This window comes from Haliotis asinina, chromosome 5 (assembly GCF_037392515.1).
Source record: "Haliotis asinina isolate JCU_RB_2024 chromosome 5, JCU_Hal_asi_v2, whole genome shotgun sequence".
Taxonomy (NCBI): domain Eukaryota; kingdom Metazoa; phylum Mollusca; class Gastropoda; order Lepetellida; family Haliotidae; genus Haliotis; species Haliotis asinina.
Genome location: NC_090284.1, coordinates 73,762,439 through 73,781,834, shown reverse-complemented (window position 1 = coordinate 73,781,834; position 19,396 = coordinate 73,762,439). Strand labels below are relative to the sequence as shown.

Sequence of the window (19,396 nt, the reverse complement as noted above, 5' to 3'; positions counted from 1 at the left end):
GGTTCCCAGGTTGAAAAAAAGGATGATCTTTGAGAATCTAAATATAATGCCAATCACTTCAACAGGAAGATGCAACATTATTCGCCAGATTCAGGATGATATATGTTTTCAAGTGTCTCTGAAGATTTTTCCCCATCAAACATTCTAATAAGAGTAATATGTTTTACGATATTTCTGTTATAGTCAGTTACCACTGCAACAGAGCCGCCTGTGTATAATGAAATACATCTATTTATTGCTCCACACGCTTTGTGATGTTGTTTGTGAAACAGCCCAGTCTTCATCGATGATAACAAGTGTAGACAGACGGTCTATATAACGACACACATGTAACACATCTCCAGGATAACCTAGATACACTCAATACATTGTCTGCAAAGTGATTTTACTCTGTGTTTTTGTCTGTTTGTTTGTTTGTTTGTGTGTGTGCAAATGTTCGGTTAATGAATAATTACATCCACTAATTACTTATAGTAAGTAATACGAATTACCACAACGCACAACACAACGACGACTGCGCAGATATACAAATAAAACGATGACATCACTATAGACATGAAGCTTTACTAGCTCCCGCAAACACTGAAATTGTGCCCTACAAACTTGTGTGAGTTTATGGTCAAGTCAAACTACTATAGTCAGTCGAATTTGACACGTAGCAGAGGGGTACACCAAGCCCCAGTCCAGACCATCAGTTATCTGACTTTCATTTATGAGAAAGCCGCAGTGGCTGAGTTGGTTAGACGGCTCACCTTGGGTGCTAGTGATTAGGTGATTGACTCTGAGTATACGGGTTCGGAAGGGACACAATGCACCAAAAGTAATTGAATCTGTACATTACCGAGACCGTGTAATCCCAAATATAACATTTGATTGACCACTTTCTAAATGGCACTGTGCATTCAAAGCCACGTACGTTGAATTTTCACATCGGTGGGTTTAATGTTATAAACACGATTGCATTATACTCAGAACGCAAACAACTGCATAACATACACAAAGAAATGACATTTTAATGTACAGATACGAGTGCAAATATAGTATACACATACTGTAAATACAACAGCTGTGTATACAATACTGTAACTGGTACAGTTTGTAAAATAAATGATGTAAGGTCAAGATTGTTATTTCGATCACAACATGATCATATGACAATGCGTAACAAGTTTTCCGAGAGTTCATAGCAACTCGATATCGGTTTCGTAATACCTTGTTTTGTTATAAAAGTATGCTTGTAAATATTAGCTTCTCTCTAATTGGAAAGTAGGGCATGAATATAAATAATGATACTCTCCGAGGCCATATTTATAACATGGTTCACACAGTCATTCATTAGATGGTGTCACCTATCTACAATTTGTACAGCTTGACCCGAGCTACTCTACATATGATTGACCCAGGAGGTCAAAATGGCACAGCGGTAGGTCGATTTAACTGTATTAAATAGGGGAACAGGGAATATTATTAATGTTGCGTTCGTGCGAAACATGCATACATGGATTCGTTACAGAACTTGTCCAAGAAAACGACCCTTCTGAAAAAGAACATCGTTTCGAGAAATGACATTGCTGACGATTTTTGACACTGACATATCAAACTTGTCTCACATGTTGACAATCAGCTAACAAAGGTGCCCCCACCCCTACTCAATAATCGACCCAACCAGTTGTGACACGGCGCTCTCGTATTCACTTGATCAGTGCAGGCTGAGCAAGCGGTATTTGACTTAACATATGTTCATTTCCACATCTGAAATTGCAACAAAGTACGCGTAGGAAGTGTTTTCAGTTAAAGCTACCCCCTTGGATGAAGTGTTCTAACCAGGTGACCACTCATGTGTACTCAGACCGTCAACATGGGCTTCAGCATAGTTAATTCAGTCATGTTCTTGAGTTTAATACAACGCTGAGATCTAATCTGATTTCTAATTCTCTTTAAATCATGCAACCATCCAGCCAGCCAACTAAACAGATCAGCAGAACAAACAAAAATGCCGTACTTACCACCAAACGGATTGAGCAGAGGGGTTGACCCCCGGCTCAAATCCTGTATCCATACATATACAATATATGGGTACAAGGTCCCTAACAGTCCAAGGCAGTGTGATCAAGCCATTAAAATCTGTTCTCTATTTCTGCCCTTTGCTACCCATTTGCTAAGGTGTGCCATAATGGTTCATTGTTGGAGTAACTGAATGGTTGAGTACACGTGAGTTAGTCTCTTACAGAAATCGTTCAGCATGATGAGGCATTCTATTAATATGCGTCACACATTGTAAATGTGTGAATAGTCGAAGTGGGCGTGGCAATTGAATCGTTGATTCTGAGGACTCACACCATCGTTTGATAACATGATCATGACAACAGTTTTCAAGGGTACCGTCGGCTTTCATGGAACCGGTTACCATGTTCGATCTTAAATTGAAACTACCGTCTCCAGACAAGATTCAAGGCTAACGAACATCAACTACGTTTGGAGAACGACGTGATGGTACATTAAGAATAAATATGTGTTCTATCCACGCCGGTGTTTCTTTTAATCACAGTGTAAACAGAAAACATCTCAAAATGTTTCCAAGCAGTATACATATCCCCTCAAATGTCAGTATTCCTCTGGGTCTCTTTCTAATAGCTGTCTATGATGCAAATGTTAACTGTAAATATTCTTGGAAACTGGTTAAGTCCCGGAGTGTGTTCGCGAGCCACTTCACGTTGTTAATTAAATATGTTTAAACGAGAGGAAAGCCAGTTAAACGCACGAAACAATAACGGCCAGTAAGTGGTAACAGTGTTGAATGGGACGCAGTCAGTACGTAGTCTTAGGATTGATAAATGAGAGATGAATCTTAACAGTCAGAGGTTTCACACCACGATCAAACATCTCTACTTTGAAACAGATGATGTGACAGTTGCGTCAGTAGAGTTACTCGGATATTTGATTACATGTGCACAAAGATTAAAGTATAAGCAATATATATAGTTTAAGATTAAAGTATAAGCAATATATATAGTTTATATATATATTGTCTATACTTTAATCTTTTGGTGCACATGTAATCAAACAGCCTCGAGTCAACCATGATAACAGTACAGTAGTTTGCCTCAACGGTTGGATTTCAAGTTATCTGAATTTATTAGAATTTGCTGTAATAGTTACTTTCCTATGATCATTTCATTAAAATCGTCTCTACATTCCCACTGTTTCCACAAGTGCAAATCTCAGAATGCTTACCATGAAGATATTGCGAAGTAGAAAGATGAAACTAATGATAAAGCTATCGTAACATGAGATGATCCCGACCTTAGTCCCTTCGTTCCAACACGTGACATCTGACCGGGGAACCTGAAATTAATCCCTCTGAGTTAGCAAGTGTGCATATGATGTCTGTGAATGTTGAATAAACATTCTCAAGATTCTACAAATCAAACCTAGAAAGTTAGACTTTCTTTTATACCATGTTCAAACAATAGTATAATTATCATTGATGGACAGTTTAGTGTAAAGTGACAGTATAACCTCTGTGAACAATATATTAACTTTAATCGTCCCACTGACACGATTTGTTAATCTCCTGAAGAAACCTTACTTATGAATACTGACGAATCTACGACTGGAAACTTACACACGGCCAAAGCTAGAGCACGGACGCTGGTTCAGACGAGAATATAAAATCAATCAAGATAAATACCAACAAGTCAAAACCAATTTTCCACAGGCAGAAAACAGTTGGTAATAAGCAAATGATTTGAAAAGCAAGGCCGGCAAATATAATTGATGTTGTTAAAATACCATGATGTACCCTCCAAAAGGAATATATTCATTCAAAAGTAACGAGACAGAAGACCACCTGAAATACAAATACGCACATCATCCATGCAATACATTGTTGCGGTTATATGAAAAAAACTATTCAACATAATGTTGGATTATGTTATTTATCAGAGTGGCATGATAGCTTCCTAAAACTAATTCACAAAGACTCAGTTAACGTAAGAAACGAGCATGAAAACTTTGGCTCTTTCAGTCTGAAAATCTGGCAAAATAAGCAGAAGCATAAACAATAGTTTCCAGATCATAATGTATATTGCATGAATCACGATCTGGTTTCCAAGAAAGATATTCAAATGTTGATAATATGTTCATCCTCCTCTGTCTAATAGAGTTATTTACTGCAAGCGAGAAAGATTTGTATGTGACATCTTGATTGTGTCTGGGGAGGGGAAATGTGGTGGAAATCACAATGTGTTTAAATTAGAGAAGGTTAAACCCAAATGTTTATGAAAATCACAGCAATCACAGTTCAAATCTTTTCGGCCATCTTTGAAAGTTAATAATATAGCTTCAGGTGTTTGCTGTGTTTTTGTTTGGACTATTCTATTATAATATGTAGGAAACAGATAGTATCTAATCTGTTAATTGAAGCGTAAATGTTGTTTCAAGGCATCTGCGAACTATCCGACTGCGTAGTGGGAGGACACCATAAATATACATGAATTAGTAGACCCGTGTACAACGGTATACAATCTTGTGGTCGCACAGATGAAGATAGCAATACAATAAACATTAATGTTTCATAAAGTTCAACTTTTCTCTTTAAGGTTAATTGTATCTTTTTGATGAAATGCTAAAACCATTATTATTTGGGGGTTCCAAAATCTAAACGAAAAACATATATATAAAATGATAATTTCTCTGAAAAAAAAGTCCCCATGTCATATTTGTCTTTCTGTTCCTGCTTCAATGCGATTCCACAGACTGACAACTAGTCTCTTAAATCAATAACACCATTTAAAATTATATTATGTGCAACAAATGCTGAAAAATTTCCGACTGTTGGGTTGTCGCCTTATAAGTGATGTCGTTATAGACAGCGACATGGTACTGAAGCCACAGCTTTCTTAAAGGACTAGTTTAGTTTTACGACGATTTCAACATTAATGGACTTCACACACTGCACCCACCCATGTTGGGATTCGAATCCGGGTCTTCGGCGAGACGATAGCTAGGCTCTGGAAAGTTTGACGCTAAAACTTCCAGGAACTTATTCTTAATATCACTAACGCCTTTTTAAGCACAGATCATTTGTTAAAACCTTAACTAGTTTTTACTAGCGACGGTGACATCTTTAAAGAGCTAATGTTAACGCAGGCGTGCTCTTCCTTATGTCAGTTACAACACTACGTAGTGACGCATCTGCTCTTACAGAAACATTCTATAGTAAATCAAGTCATACCAGTATGGCAGCTAACTATATCGTACTTTAATGGAAGTGCCAGTTTCAGCTTTAGGGGTTGCAATTGTGACCTTATACCACATGTTTGTTTTACAGACACTTTCGGAGGAGAGGGATGGGGTGTGGGTGCGGGGTGGGTATGAGGTAGAGGGTGGGGGTTGTTGTTGGAGGTGGGTAAAAACATTCGTCACCGGTGAGCTTTGTTTGAGCTTCATTGGTGGAAGCTACTCAGCACATGACATCGTGACATTGCGTTTGTTTTTTCCTCAAACTCATGTTATCACTTACAGTCGAAATAGATAAATATTATAAAGTTCCCTCACTACTCGCCGCCTTCAGATGATCGTTCTGATCCAGAGCTTTGACTTGTCTCAAGTATACATGCTGGCATTAGTTGTTATCCACGTGTACAGATGTCTGGACATCAACACTACCGACACAGTGGGCGGCACATACCATGCCGTTAGTCAGCAGCGTTTGACTTACCCCATGTGGAGTTGTTAACCTGGCCATTTATACTTTACATCACCTGAAACTCTTGCGCCCCTTGTGTTTTGTGCATTGTCGCAAATACATAGAAATATTTAACAGATAACCCTAAGGACCACTAAAAATCAGATAGGTGATATACATAAGTTTTAGTTTCCCTGAAACACATGGCTTTGAATCATATTCAAACGAGACATACATCTGAGTATATTTATCGAAACACATGTATCTATATCATGCCGCCCAATTATCCACGCCAGTGAAATGTACAGAAAAGGAAATTGTATGCAAAAACATGTTATGCATATGTTAAAAGACACAAAGTAATACCTCTGAATACCCACGGTAAATAATACTGACGTTTAAAGTCACTTACAAGGCCTCGTTGTTACATCAGTTAGTTTCACGATGCGCTAATGACAGCCGGTGCCAGCATGGTACCGCAATCGGTAGTGCATTATGTCATTAGTTTGGCAATGGAACTTGACCAATCGGTAGCATGCTTGCATCATACATTAGCCAAAATCAGGGTATATAAACAGAAGAATCTCTGTGGAGAACAGAGCAGCTTTCGTTGTAAGTATTGAATATGTCTCATAAGAAACTCAGTTCTTGTGACTTGCCATAATATTATTTCGATACTTGAACTATAGAATTAAAATTACAAGTGTTGATTTTTCTGTTCTATATATCGACGTTTCCAGTACTGTTCTGATGTTTTTGTCGTATCGCTTAAAATATGCTACATGGTTCCATGAACTCGCTTCTCACGTATAATACGAATTATCTTATCTGTTCGTCTACAGAGCTGATCGATTACAGTCTTTCTTGATTTCGTCGTATTTCGACTCACGTCAACATGGCATCCTACGACCCTGCCGATCCCGAGATGCAGTATCTTGCTGTAGACCGCAAGAAGCTGATGAAGGAGCAGACTAAAAGCTTCGACGCCAAGAAATCTTGCTGGGCGCCCGATGAAGAGCAGGGATTTGTTGCTGCTGAAATACAGAGTACAGCAGGCGATGACGTCACAGTCCTCCTGGTTGACTCAAAGCAGGTGCGATTGTGCCCAAGACGTTACTTCTTAAGTTCCAGTAGAATCGGAACGATATCACCAATGTCACCCAGTTTATCAACGCAATGTAGGGAGAGTCTTGAGAATTGATCGCTTCATGTATAATAGAAATGGAATCACTCCCTTTCAGACGAAGACGTTTAAGAAGGACGACATCCAGTCGATGAACCCTCCTAAGTACGAAAAGATCGAGGACATTGCCAACATGACCTTCCTCAACGAGGCCAGCGTCTTGTACAACTTGAGGGCCAGATACACTTCTGGGTTGATCTACGTGAGTAAATGTGGCAGATGAACATGTTTAAAAATAATCACATGAACTGTATTTGCATGTACCATCGTCAGCAGTGAAAAAATCACTGAACCCCATGAAAATTCAACTTCACTATGCACATGCACATGTAAAACGTATAATATATTTCGGAGCTTCAATCAAATTCTTTAATTTGCATTAAACACATTGCGCTACTGCCCTCCACTGCATAATAAGATGACTTTACAAACAGTTCTCAAATATTTGTGATTTCAGACCTATTCGGGTCTGTTCTGTATCGCCATCAACCCCTACCGACGTCTCCCCATCTACACCCCGTCCATCGTGGCCAAGTACAGAGGCAAGAGAAAGACCGAGATGCCTCCTCACTTGTTCTCCGTCTCTGACAACGCCTACCAATTTATGGTGCAAGGTAATCACTGCTTGAAACCTATAGCGGAATAATGATAACACGTTTTCAATGAAACGTTTTCTCTAAACTGGATGAATGGTAATTATGAACTGCAACATAAATGCTGTTACCAACTGACTTAAACTTCATTAATGAGACATGTGGCCCAATGAACCGCAGTTCGCTCCACAGAGTTACCGATTCCATCAGTATATATTTATCACAACATTTATTATCCGCCATTTTTATTTTATTTCAGATCGAGAAAATCAGTCTATGTTGATTACGTAAGTATATTAATATCCATTTTCATATCAAATTGAAATATTTTGTTATAATATACCGCTATATACCTAGACTGTGTGGGCGGGGTGTTAATTTTATCATCAGTAGCATATTGTGCATGGATTTTAGCATATTTAGAATTGTGACTCAAGGTGTTACTAATGAAGTTACAGGCATGCATCGTAAAATGTGCTTTTCCATACAGTGGTGAATCCGGAGCAGGTAAGACTGAGAACACCAAGAAGGTCATTGCCTACTTCGCTTTTGTCGCCGCCGCCTCTAAAGGAGAAGGGGAACAAGAGGAAAAGAAGGTTAGTGAATGTAAACGCAGTAATTTAACAACGGTTATTTAAAAAATAAGGTTTTGCTGCTTCCATAGATAATCACATAAGCTACAAATGTGCTGTTTTGTTGCAGGGTTCGCTAGAGGATCAGATTGTGCAGGCTAACCCTGTTCTTGAAGCATATGGTAACGCCAAGACTTCACGTAACAACAACTCCTCCAGATTTGTAAGTCGCATTGGTGTTCACTAAGACTCATATGGTTCGCCAACACAAAGAGATATGGAAATAGCAAAATCTAATATCTTTTGTCTTACAAAGTATCTGTATATTACTACCTATCGTTCTCTATGAGTGTTACTCGAGTTTTACAGGATTGTTACTTATAAATAACAACATACAAGTTATACTAAATTTTAATATGTGCAGGGCAAATTTGTTCGAATTCACTTCGCCTCCTCCGGAAAAATTGCTGGTGCCGACATTGAAACATGTAAGTAGCCTTTCACGTAGATATTTCTTTATTACATAAACATCATTTTCGATTTGGTCCTTATTTTTCACACTGTTATTGCACTAGGATTACTAATGTTGGAGGTTACACATATTTGTTGAGGAAATTCCGCGATGACCTATTGTGTTTTTAATGTATACCAAGTGTAGTAGTCATGATGATATTTTCTTGACCGTAGTGATCGTTTGGAAAAAAACCCAATACAGCTACGTTTCATTACAGATTTGTTGGAGAAATCTCGTGTCACCTACCAGCAATCTGTTGAGAGGAACTACCACATCTTCTACCAGATGTTGTCTGGAGCAATGCCATCAGTTGCAGGTAAGAAACAGAAATCACGTTTCTAATATTAATGTCATCATTGTCTGAATAACCGAACAATATTCGCTGACAGTAAATGAATTTCCAATCCCTGAAAGTGAATGAAATTCCAATCCCAGCAACAAACTGACTTTCTATCGTTGCATTAATGCATTCAACCTTCTACAATTATACTGACAATCATATATGCAAAACTTATTATGCGTCACCAGTAAACCTGAAGTTTTCAATGTGTTGACTATAACTGCGTAATTTCATTCAGACACAGTCATGGCCAGTCCTGATGCTGGTTTGCAATCTCTGGATATAACTTAAAGCAGACTTTATGTGGTTCCATTCATACATTTTCCCATTCATACAATCATGTTGACGGTCATATATTCACGAGGCATGCAGAAATATTGGTTTCATTGCGTTAACTATAATTGCATGATTTCATTTCAGAGACAATCGTGGCCAACCCAGATGCTGGTTTGTTCTCTTTCATCAATCAAGGAGTACTCACGGTCAACGGCATTGACGATGTAGAGGAGATGAAGATGACAGACGTAAATCTTTTATTCATTCTACTAAAGAACTGAGTAAATATCTTATTGCATAGAAGTGTATTTTAGTTTCTACCAAATTCATATAAATATACATCTCTATTCTTGGTATAGGCTGCCTTTGATGTGCTCGGATTTACTCCTGAGGAGAAAACCAGCGCCTACAAGTGCACAGGATCTATCCTCCACATGGGCGAGATGCAGTTCAAGCAGAAGGGAGAACAGGCTGAGCCTGATGGAACTGCTGAGGCTGAGAAGGTTTCCTTCCTGTTGGGTGTCAACTGTGGTGACTTCCTGAAGGCTCTTTGTAAACCCAAGATCAAGGTGGCCATGGATTACGTCACACAAGGGCGTACCAAAGATCAGGTCCTCTATTCTATTGGTGCTTTGGCCAAGTCCCTCTACGATCGTCTCTTTAACTGGTTGGTGAAGAGAGTCAACCATTCCCTGGACACCAAGAAACCAAGACAGTTCTTCATTGGTGTTCTGGATATTGCAGGCTTCGAGATCTTTGATGTGAGGACAAATCTTACTCTTATATAACATTAAAGATAACATGGTATTTGATAAAGCTTAATGCAGAGACAGCGGGCAATATTTCAGTTGTAAAGAGCCCATGGATCATTCATTGTTCGCCAATACCCCCAAAGTACTTGATTTAATATGCCACTTCAGTCAGGTCCAAACATAAGGAAGATAAGACACACAACAGTGTCAATTCGTGAAATATCAGATTTCTGCTGATATGCTGAACTTTAGTTCGATTTATCTGCATTTGTATCTCTGTTTCCAGTTCAACAGCTTCGAACAATTGTGCATCAACTACACCAACGAGCGCCTGCAGCAGTTCTTCAACCACCACATGTTTGTGCTGGAACAGGAAGAATATAAGAAGGAAGGCATTCAATGGGAGTTCATTGACTTTGGAATGGACCTTCAGGCTTGCATTGAGCTTATTGAAAAGGTCTGTATTGTATCTCATCGTATTAAACTGGTTTGGTTGGTTTGAGAGAGAGACACACAGGGATGTTTCCAGCTATATGGTAACTGTCTGTAAATAATCAAGTCTGGACCAGACAGTCCAGTGATGAGCAGCATGAACATCGATCTCAGCCATTGGGATAGAATGTACCTGTGAAACAAGTCAGCGAGCCTGACCTACCGATCCCGTATGTCGCTTTTTGAATAAAAGATGGATTCCTGAAGAGCAGTTCTAACTCGGATCTTAGCGTGATTCGTTGTGCTAGAAAAGAACCTGAACAAGTGTTTCTTCTCTATAGACAATCGTTTTCCTTCATGCTTGCGTTATTGCCAAAAGGCTGTATGTATTTTTTCAGCACAATACATATCCTTATGTTTGATTTTGTTCTTGCTGTTAAATTTGCAAACATACATATAGATTTGTTGCGTTCCCCTATTTCAGCCCCTTGGCATCCTATCAATCTTGGAAGAAGAGTGCATGTTCCCCAAAGCATCGGACAAGACTTTCAAGGACAAATTAACCGAGAACCACATGGGCAAATCTCCCAACTTCCTTAAGCCAAATAAGTCAATGAAAGGAGGTCAGCACGGCGACTTTGCCTTGAAGCACTATGCTGGTACGGTTCCCTACAACATCGGAGGCTGGCTGGAGAAAAACAAGGATCCTGTTAACGAGACCATTGTGGATCTCCTGAAACAGTCCAAGGAGCCACTTGTCCAGCTGCTCTTCTCTCCACCTGCCGGAGGTTTGTTTTTAGAGTAGTTTCCTTATAGTTTGCAATTCAAGTGCAAAAAATCGTAATACTGTCAAACCCGTGTTTTCAAGAGAGTGCAATGACACACATCCTATTGACGTAAGTCATCTATTTCTTATACAGACGCAGCAGAGGCGACCGGTGGTAAGAAGAAAAAGAAGAGCTCTGCCTTCCAGACCATTTCTGCTACTCACAGGGTACAGTAATTGAATTGCTTACTTGGCATAAATGATATAGAATTTTTTAATCGTAATGTTTACACGCGCAGACACATGAAGTTGTATGTTCATATGCAGAATGATACATTGGAAAGTGATTGAAAGCTGGTTTCTTTCGTTGTATATGATATGTTTGCATATCATGCGATCTTGAAATAGCCAAGTGTTTTGATATCAATGATAACCTTTATTCACTAGGAATCCCTGAACAAACTGATGAAGAATCTATACTCCACTCATCCTCACTTTGTGCGCTGCATCATTCCAAACGAGACCAAGACACCAGGTACAGGAAATAATTACACATCATAGTAGTGTAATAGTACTATGAAACAACGTGTTATATTATACATATTGAAAGCTTATCAAATTTAAGCACTATTTAATGCTGAAGTAAATGCGTATATGCTTCTAGGTTTGATTGACGCTGGTCTTGTGCTCCACCAACTGCAATGTAATGGTGTCCTTGAGGGTATCCGTATCTGCAGAAAAGGCTTTCCGAGCAGAATAATCTACTCAGAGTTCAAGCAGAGGTAGGTATTGTATTATCTGTCTTGATATGATCGTTTTGAAATGTGAAATATTTATCTTAAACTATTCGTGGCTGCCAATGAAAAGATGACAGAATGGACATAAATAACTGATTTTGTTTTCAGGTATTCCATCCTAGCTCCAAATGCCATCCCTGAAGGATTTGTTGAGGGAAAGGTAGTGTCTGGCAAGATTTTAGAAGCCCTGGAGATGGGTCAGGATGAATACCGTCTGGGCAACACTAAAGTGTTCTTCAAATCTGGAGTCCTTGGCTACTTGGAAGAGATCCGTGATGAACGGTTGTCGGTGATTGTTGCTCTGTTCCAAGCTCACATTCGTGGATACCTTATGAGGAAATATCTGAAGAATCTCCATGACAAGAGGTATGCTTTGTCAGTATTGATGTGACCTCAAGTGGGAGAAATAAAGTACCAATGTTTTTGGAAATTATTTTTATTCGCTTAACTAAGAACCAAAAGTAATTCGTTTGTCGGTAACAAGTTTCATATATAAACAGTTATTTCTAAATATTTTGTAACATAAGATTCTTACATTGTTCTCAGAGTTGCACTGGAACTTATCCAGAAGAATATCCGTAAATGGCTGGCCATGAGGAACTGGTGCTGGTGGAGATTCTACACCAAGGTCAAGCCACTCCTCAGTGTTGCCGCTGCTGAAGATGAGATGAAACAAAAGGAGGAGGCACTTGGTAAAACAAAGGATGAGCTAGAGAAGGTGACACAGAGATGCAAGGAGCTCGAGGAACAGAGCGTGACCTTAACAGAGGCCAAGAACAACTTGTTCTTACAGGTTCAAACCCAACAGGATACCATCGATGACTGTGAAGAGAGGATAGAGCAGCTCCTGAAGCAAAAGGAAGAAACCGATGTTCAAATGAAGGAACTGAATGATCGTGTATTAGAGGAAGAATCTAACAACGCCAAGTTAACCGAAAAACAAAAACAGATGGACACTGAAATCTGTGACATCAAGACAAATATGGAATCCCTTGAGGGGGCAGTGGCAAAGGTAAATGTTAATTACATTGGTACAGTATGTGACACATGTAGTTTCATCTTAGGCAAGTGAGTTTGTTCAAAATTGCCTGTGTTCACCCGGCAGAAAATTGATACCCTGTCAGATAGGTGGTGAGACTTATAACCTTTTGGCGCCTCACAGACAGCTTCTGCTATACAGGCGCTGCATAAATATCCACTATTATTATTATGATCATTATCATTATTAATGTTTTGAAAAACTACAGTCACATGTGCAAATAATATGCTCAAGAAATGTATTTGAATTCTAATTATGGTTCTTTTCTGTTCAGAGTCAACATGACATCAAGGCAAAAGATTCGCAAATCCGATCTCTCACAGATGAAACTACACAGTTGGGAGAAACTGTTGCAAAGCTCACAAAGGGAAAGAAAGATGTTGAAGATCAACTTGCTAAGACCAAATCAGACTTGGAGACAGAGGAGGGCAAATGTGCAAATCTCAACAAATTAAGGCAGAAACTTGAGGGTGCTATTGGAGAGGTAGTGTGGTTTCAGAAACACCCTGTTCATGTTTTTGATCCGTATTAAAATAAGTTACTACAATTTTGCTAGTCAATACTTCATACATATGAATATTTTTTTCAGCTTGAAGACATGCTTGAACATGAGAAGAAGGTGCGTGGTGATGTGGAAAAGGCCAAGAAAAAGTTTGAACAGGACTTGAAGGCCTGCCAGAGTAACTGTGAAGATCTGAATAGTATGAAGACAAGTGCAGAGGAAACGATAAAGAAGTGAGCACTCCGTCACTGAAAATCAATATACTGGTCGTTACTGTTTTAATTCCTAATAAAAGGACTCTCATTTATCTGATGTTCTATTTGAGTTCTACTGTTACATAAAATAACGTGTTATCTTAACCCTCCAGTGATGCTTTGTTTGTGAGCACATCACAGTAGATATATATGCCAATTTCCAGGAAGGAGAAAGAACTTGCTGGACTAATGTCCCTGTTGGAGGAATCTGAGACACATGGTAACCAACAACAGAAAAAGATCAAAGATCTTCAGGTAACTGTAATTCATAGGTTAGAATTCCCGACGTGTGAATACCTGCCAGTTTGATTTTAAATGTGTAGTCCGTGCCTGTCGTACGAGGCGATTAATGGCTCACATTCGCGCAGGTTGACACATGTCATCTGTTTCCAGTTAGGTAGATTGATGCTCACGGGGATGTATGGTCCAGACTCGATTATTTACAGACCACCGCCATATAGCTAGGGCAATGCTGAGTGTGGCGTAATGCTAAACCCACTCGAATGTGTGAAAGAAGAATGCACAGACAGTCACAATTTGTTAATTCAAATTACTGCAAATATACAGTTAAAGGAAAGTAACTAGAGAATGCTAATACAAATGTAAGTTGTTCCAATTTCTTTTACAGAATAACCTTGATGAGTGTCAGGACCATTTGGAATCTGAACGACAGATAAGGTCAAAGGTAAAGCAAGCTATTTATATAGAGAGGTTTAGAAAATAACCAGATTGCGCAATGTATTACATACTGCATATGTGATATCACATAGACCTATTTGGCCGTTTTCATTTACTTTTCATATTTTAGGTGGAGAAGCAGAGGACACAGATAGCCAATGAACTGGACAACATGACACAGAACTTCGAAGAGGCCAACTCCACCATTACGTCACAGGTGGGCTGAAGTGTATTACTTTGTCAATGTTGCAGATATATGTTGAAGGGCATGGGGCAGTAATTAGAGTCATGTAACAAACCCAACTTTTACAGTTACCCACAACTGTGGCTTTCAAATGCATTATCACTACGAGCAAAATATAGGTAAAAGTAAGCATTTCAGTGTTTGACATTTCATCTCAAAAGGATACTTTAGGAACAAAAATGTTACTGAAACATTTTAGCTGCGTTCAATATGAGGGATTATATTACTGAGCTTGTAAACTGTTTGACCCATTCCGACAGTCGGACGTTATCAAGAAGCGTGACACGGAGATTCAAAAGTTGAAGCATGACATGGAAGAGGCATCATCCCAGCATGAGTCTCAGATAGCCAGCTTCCGCAAGAAGCAGAAGGATGCCATGGCTGAGATGACTGATCAGATGGAACAACTTCAGAAGGTCAAACAAAGGTAAACACTGGAAAATGAATGATGTTAAGACGATATCGTGCTGAATATCTACCCCAAAAACATGAAAGTTATTGATTGATAAACAAATAAGAACCCACATAATATGTTTATATAATGGTGTTTAAAATCAATGCAGAAATGATATCTCATTGAATATATATGACAATCCTAATCATGTGTGGAGGATCATACTTTTTCCATAATGTATGAATGATTCCGGTTGCAGACTGGAAAAGGAAAAGAACCAACTAAAGGCTGAAACTGATGAACTTCAAAATGAAGTTGAACATGTCAAGAAAAACAAGGTAGTTTACAAGACACAGTTAATTTGAACAATTATATCATATACACCGCATATTATAGTCAATATTTGTATAAATATGTAACATGCGCATATAATTCTCAATGCACTCATTCTTTATTGATTGGTGTATGTGTCGTTCACAGGGATGTTCCGGAGTGATGTCCAAGCAGATGCAAACCCAAATGGCTGAGCTGAATACACAGGTTGAAGAAGCATCCATTCAGATAAGCGACCTGCAGACAGAGAAGAACAAATACATGGCTGAGGCCGCTGACCTTACCCGTCAATTAGAGGAGTCTGAAAACCGAATTGGAAAGCTCAGCAAGGAGAAATCTTCTCTGTGTGCCCAAGTAGATGAGATGAAACGTACCTCTGATGACGAACAGAGAGTAAGTATCACAGATCAGTTGTGCATAAGGCATGCGTAACGGCAGTGAATTTTGTTCAATTCCTTATAGTCTAAATGCACGTACTATTAAAGATATTCTACCTTTTTCACATGCTCTAACGTACTTTTGTCACCTCAGGTGCGTCAGCGACTCCAGACTGAGATGAGGAACATGAACACTGAAATGATCGGCCTTAGAGAACAGCTTGAAGAGGAGCAGGAAGCACGAGCAGCGCTACAACGCCAGCTGTCTAAGGCCAACCAGGAGATGCTTCAGTGGAGATCCAAGTACGAGACCGAAGGCACGGTCAGGGTAGAAGAGCTGGAGGAGTCCAAGTAAGGCAATTCATCCCACAAAACCTATTTCAGGGATTATGGAGTCTAATTGTTTTATATCATTTTTGTTGTAAAATAATTTGTAGTTGTAATAGTAAGCTCATATGGCACTCATACCCAGGCTAACGAGGGTACGTACATGTACATTACTGTCCCTGGCCATAGAACACTTTGTGTTAGATAAGTGTACATATTGATACTGATTCAGACGCCGAATGCAGATCAAACTCAACGAAGCGGAGCAAAATCTGTCGGCGGCACTTGGAAAGGCCAGTTCGTCTGAGATGACCAAAGCTAAAATGGTACGACATAGGCCTAACTATTTTGCATGAACTTCCTTTTGCTGGGAAATCTCTTGGGTCTCTTGCACAGTAATTAAGTACTTTTACTTGTTAACATCATATTTTACTTCACATTCTGACTATAAGTGAGTGAATGAGTTTAGTGTTACGTAGCACTCAGCAATATTCCAGCTATATGGCGGCGGTTTGAAAATAATCGAGTCTGTACCAGACAATCCAGTGATCAACAACATGAGCATCCATCTGCACAATTGGGTACCGAAGTCAGCGAGTCTGACCACCCGATCCCACTAGTCGCCTGTTAACGCAAGCACAGTCGCCTTTTATTGCGAGTATGGGTTGCTGAAGGCCTATTCTACCCCGGGACCTTCACGGGTCTCTGACTATGACTATGGCAATTTCTATCACTTTGATAACTAACACAAGTCTGTCGCATTATTGTATTGAACACCGTATTACTGTATTACTATGTGGATATACAATACAGTAAACGAAATGTGAAATTTCTCACAATTGATCGTGCTTGTCACTTTCTATCTTTTAAAGATGATGTTAGGGTGACACGTCTCTGTTGTCATGTACTGAATAGTGTTATTGATGCGACCAATTTATCTTATTATAATTTATGGCATCATTGTCATAGTAGTATGCATATGCAGATGCAAGTACACTCCATAGGGCCGAAACACAGGACTGGTGAATACTGGCTTCTAACACCGTTGGATAGCTTTGAGGGGATGTGAGCAATTAACGCAACATTGCCAGAAATTTAAAGAAAATATGCACTTGCATGCATAAACCATATTAACACACTTTGCGTATGATCTGCATTTGCAACACGGCATTTCTCCTTCTTCAGGTAAGAGAGCTCGAAGATGCTCTTGAGAAGGAACAGATGCGTCATGCTGAGTGTGTCAAGAACTGTCGTCAATACGAACGTCGCGTCAAAGAGATGACTTACAAGGTGGACGAAGACAAGAAGACCATAGACAAACTGCAGGACATCGTTGACAAGCAGAGCGGCCAAATGAAGATATACAAGTCCCAGGTGGCTGATGCTGTAAGTATGACTTCCAGGAGTGAAATAAAGTTACTCTTGATACAAACTAGCACTTATTAGATTTATGTTTATCGATAATTATTCATTATCAATAACACTTTGGCTCTTTCATACAGGAGGAGATGGCGAACACGAACCTGAACAAATACCGCAAGGTGAAACAGGAGTTGGAGGATGCTGAAACCAGGGCCAGCATGGCTGAAGAAACCTCCAACTACAGCAGGAAGACTCGTACCTACACCGTCTACTCCGACACAACGTATTAGGTCACTGACTGCACCACGGGAACAAATAAAAGTTTGATTCAGTCTAAAGTTCGTCTCTGTACTATTCGTTACACAGAGTTTAACAAACCCTAGTTAGAGGTCGCGTCAGGTAACCTTTGAGATTGACCAATCACAACACAGCTTACCAAATCTCTAAAGTTGACATCAGCACATACCTTTAAACTTTTTTTCTCGAAAAGGTTTGTACCCGAACGAATCCGAATGCTATTTTCCGCACTATCGCTTATCCGTCTGATGCACAATAAGAACGCCACAACGGTGAGTAAACAGTCGCTGAAAATAACATTGTGGTATTATTTAAGGATGTCAGCTTCGGAAATATTAGATAATGGTAAGCGTCAGCAGAACTCCGAAAGTGTTCAAATATACTGAGGGGCCAAATGTCTGTGTCTTCATTTGTTGAGAGATCAGTGTCAGTGACCGGGGAATCCCCGCCGAACTCAGTATTTGTTATGTGATTGGTTAAATCCATTCGGTCCTCTCGAATTTGACTGGACGGTCATACGTCAACCAAAGGTTACCTGACTACTTCCCTGCTAGGGTTTGTAAGACTCAGTGTAAACAAATAGTACTGAGTTTACGTAGACTAGATCCTGATTATGACTGGAGTCGGACTTTCCGATTCTTGTGTCGGTACATTGCTGAGTGAACTGCTTGTATAATGTGAAATATAATTATTATAGCTACAATGTTTCTTCTTTGTTTAATGTATATGTGTATGAGCTACAACATCAATAACAACAGCCTTATACCGGTTATCAGTCCGGATTGGACACTGAGTATTTACACACACACACACACACACACACACACACACACACACACACACACACACACACACACACACACACACACACTCACACACACACACACACTCACACTCACACTCACACTCACACTCACACTCACACTCACACTCACACACACACAAACACACACACACACAAACACACACACACTCACACACACACTCACACACACTCACACTCACACTCACACTCACACACACACACACACTCACTCACACACACACACTCACACACACACTCACACACACACACACTCACACACACACACTCACACACACACACTCACACACACACACACTCACACACACACACACATATATTTATATATACCTGTTATACATACAAAATGTTAATGATGTCAATCAGTGTCTGAAATAGTTTAATTTACCAGTCGGCCATCAGGGCCTACTGATACATGAAGGCCATGAAGTCTACAAGCCCTGAATGAAATCTGCAGGCTCACGTGGTCAAACCAATAAGCACGAAATAGACTACACTGTACTCAGTTTCAATTTCAGTCTATACAAAATCAAACGAAGTCTATGGCACATATGGGAGTTACTATTTGTTAGACTTGTGTTGAGATTCTACGGTGCTTAAATACCTGGAAGTGAAACTAAAGTTATCGTAACATGATGGACCGTAGATGATTCCCGAGCACTAATAAAGGAGAAATGGGGAAACATTCCAGTCGAAAAATAATTGACAGATAATTACTGAAGGCCATGAGGGCCTGCATATATTTGAAACTGCCGGCCCTATACAGTAACAACTGGCACTGGGCCTCGGGCCGGCGGTTATTTCGAACGCTGGTGTCAATATGTCGGTCTACTCATGCTGACTCTAATTTCA

General features: G+C 39.6%; 1 protein-coding gene across 1 annotated transcript; it reads left to right on the top strand.

Annotated features, from left to right (window-relative positions):
- Positions 1 to 6,539: 6,539 nt before the first annotated feature.
- On the top strand, positions 6,540 to 17,714 carry LOC137285265 (myosin heavy chain, striated muscle-like). Its single transcript, XM_067817578.1, has 29 exons — positions 6,540 to 6,782; positions 6,931 to 7,074; positions 7,330 to 7,486; positions 7,725 to 7,752; positions 7,956 to 8,061; positions 8,168 to 8,260; positions 8,462 to 8,525; positions 8,769 to 8,867; positions 9,312 to 9,415; positions 9,527 to 9,928; positions 10,206 to 10,376; positions 10,836 to 11,139; positions 11,272 to 11,345; positions 11,565 to 11,652; positions 11,782 to 11,899; positions 12,023 to 12,280; positions 12,461 to 12,926; positions 13,228 to 13,437; positions 13,543 to 13,688; positions 13,874 to 13,964; positions 14,338 to 14,394; positions 14,518 to 14,604; positions 14,892 to 15,058; positions 15,285 to 15,363; positions 15,506 to 15,751; positions 15,890 to 16,086; positions 16,295 to 16,388; positions 17,248 to 17,448; positions 17,565 to 17,714. Exons 1-29 carry the CDS (start codon positions 6,585 to 6,587, stop codon positions 17,712 to 17,714), a joined length of 4,599 nt encoding a protein of 1,532 aa, XP_067673679.1. The 5' UTR covers positions 6,540 to 6,584.
- Positions 17,715 to 19,396: the final 1,682 nt, after the last annotated feature.

What these genes read in the sequence shown, in the direction of transcription:
- LOC137285265 (XM_067817578.1), top strand. Translation starts at nt 6,585, where the DNA reads ATGGCATCCTACGACCCTGCCGATCCCGAGATGCAGTATCTTGCTGTA. An exon ending in AAAAGATCAAAGATCTTCAG is followed by an intron (nt 13,965 to 14,337) that starts GTAACTGTAATT and finishes TTTCTTTTACAG; the next exon opens with AATAACCTTGATGAGTGTCA. An exon ending in AGATGACCAAAGCTAAAATG is followed by an intron (nt 16,389 to 17,247) that starts GTACGACATAGG and finishes CTCCTTCTTCAG; the next exon opens with GTAAGAGAGCTCGAAGATGC.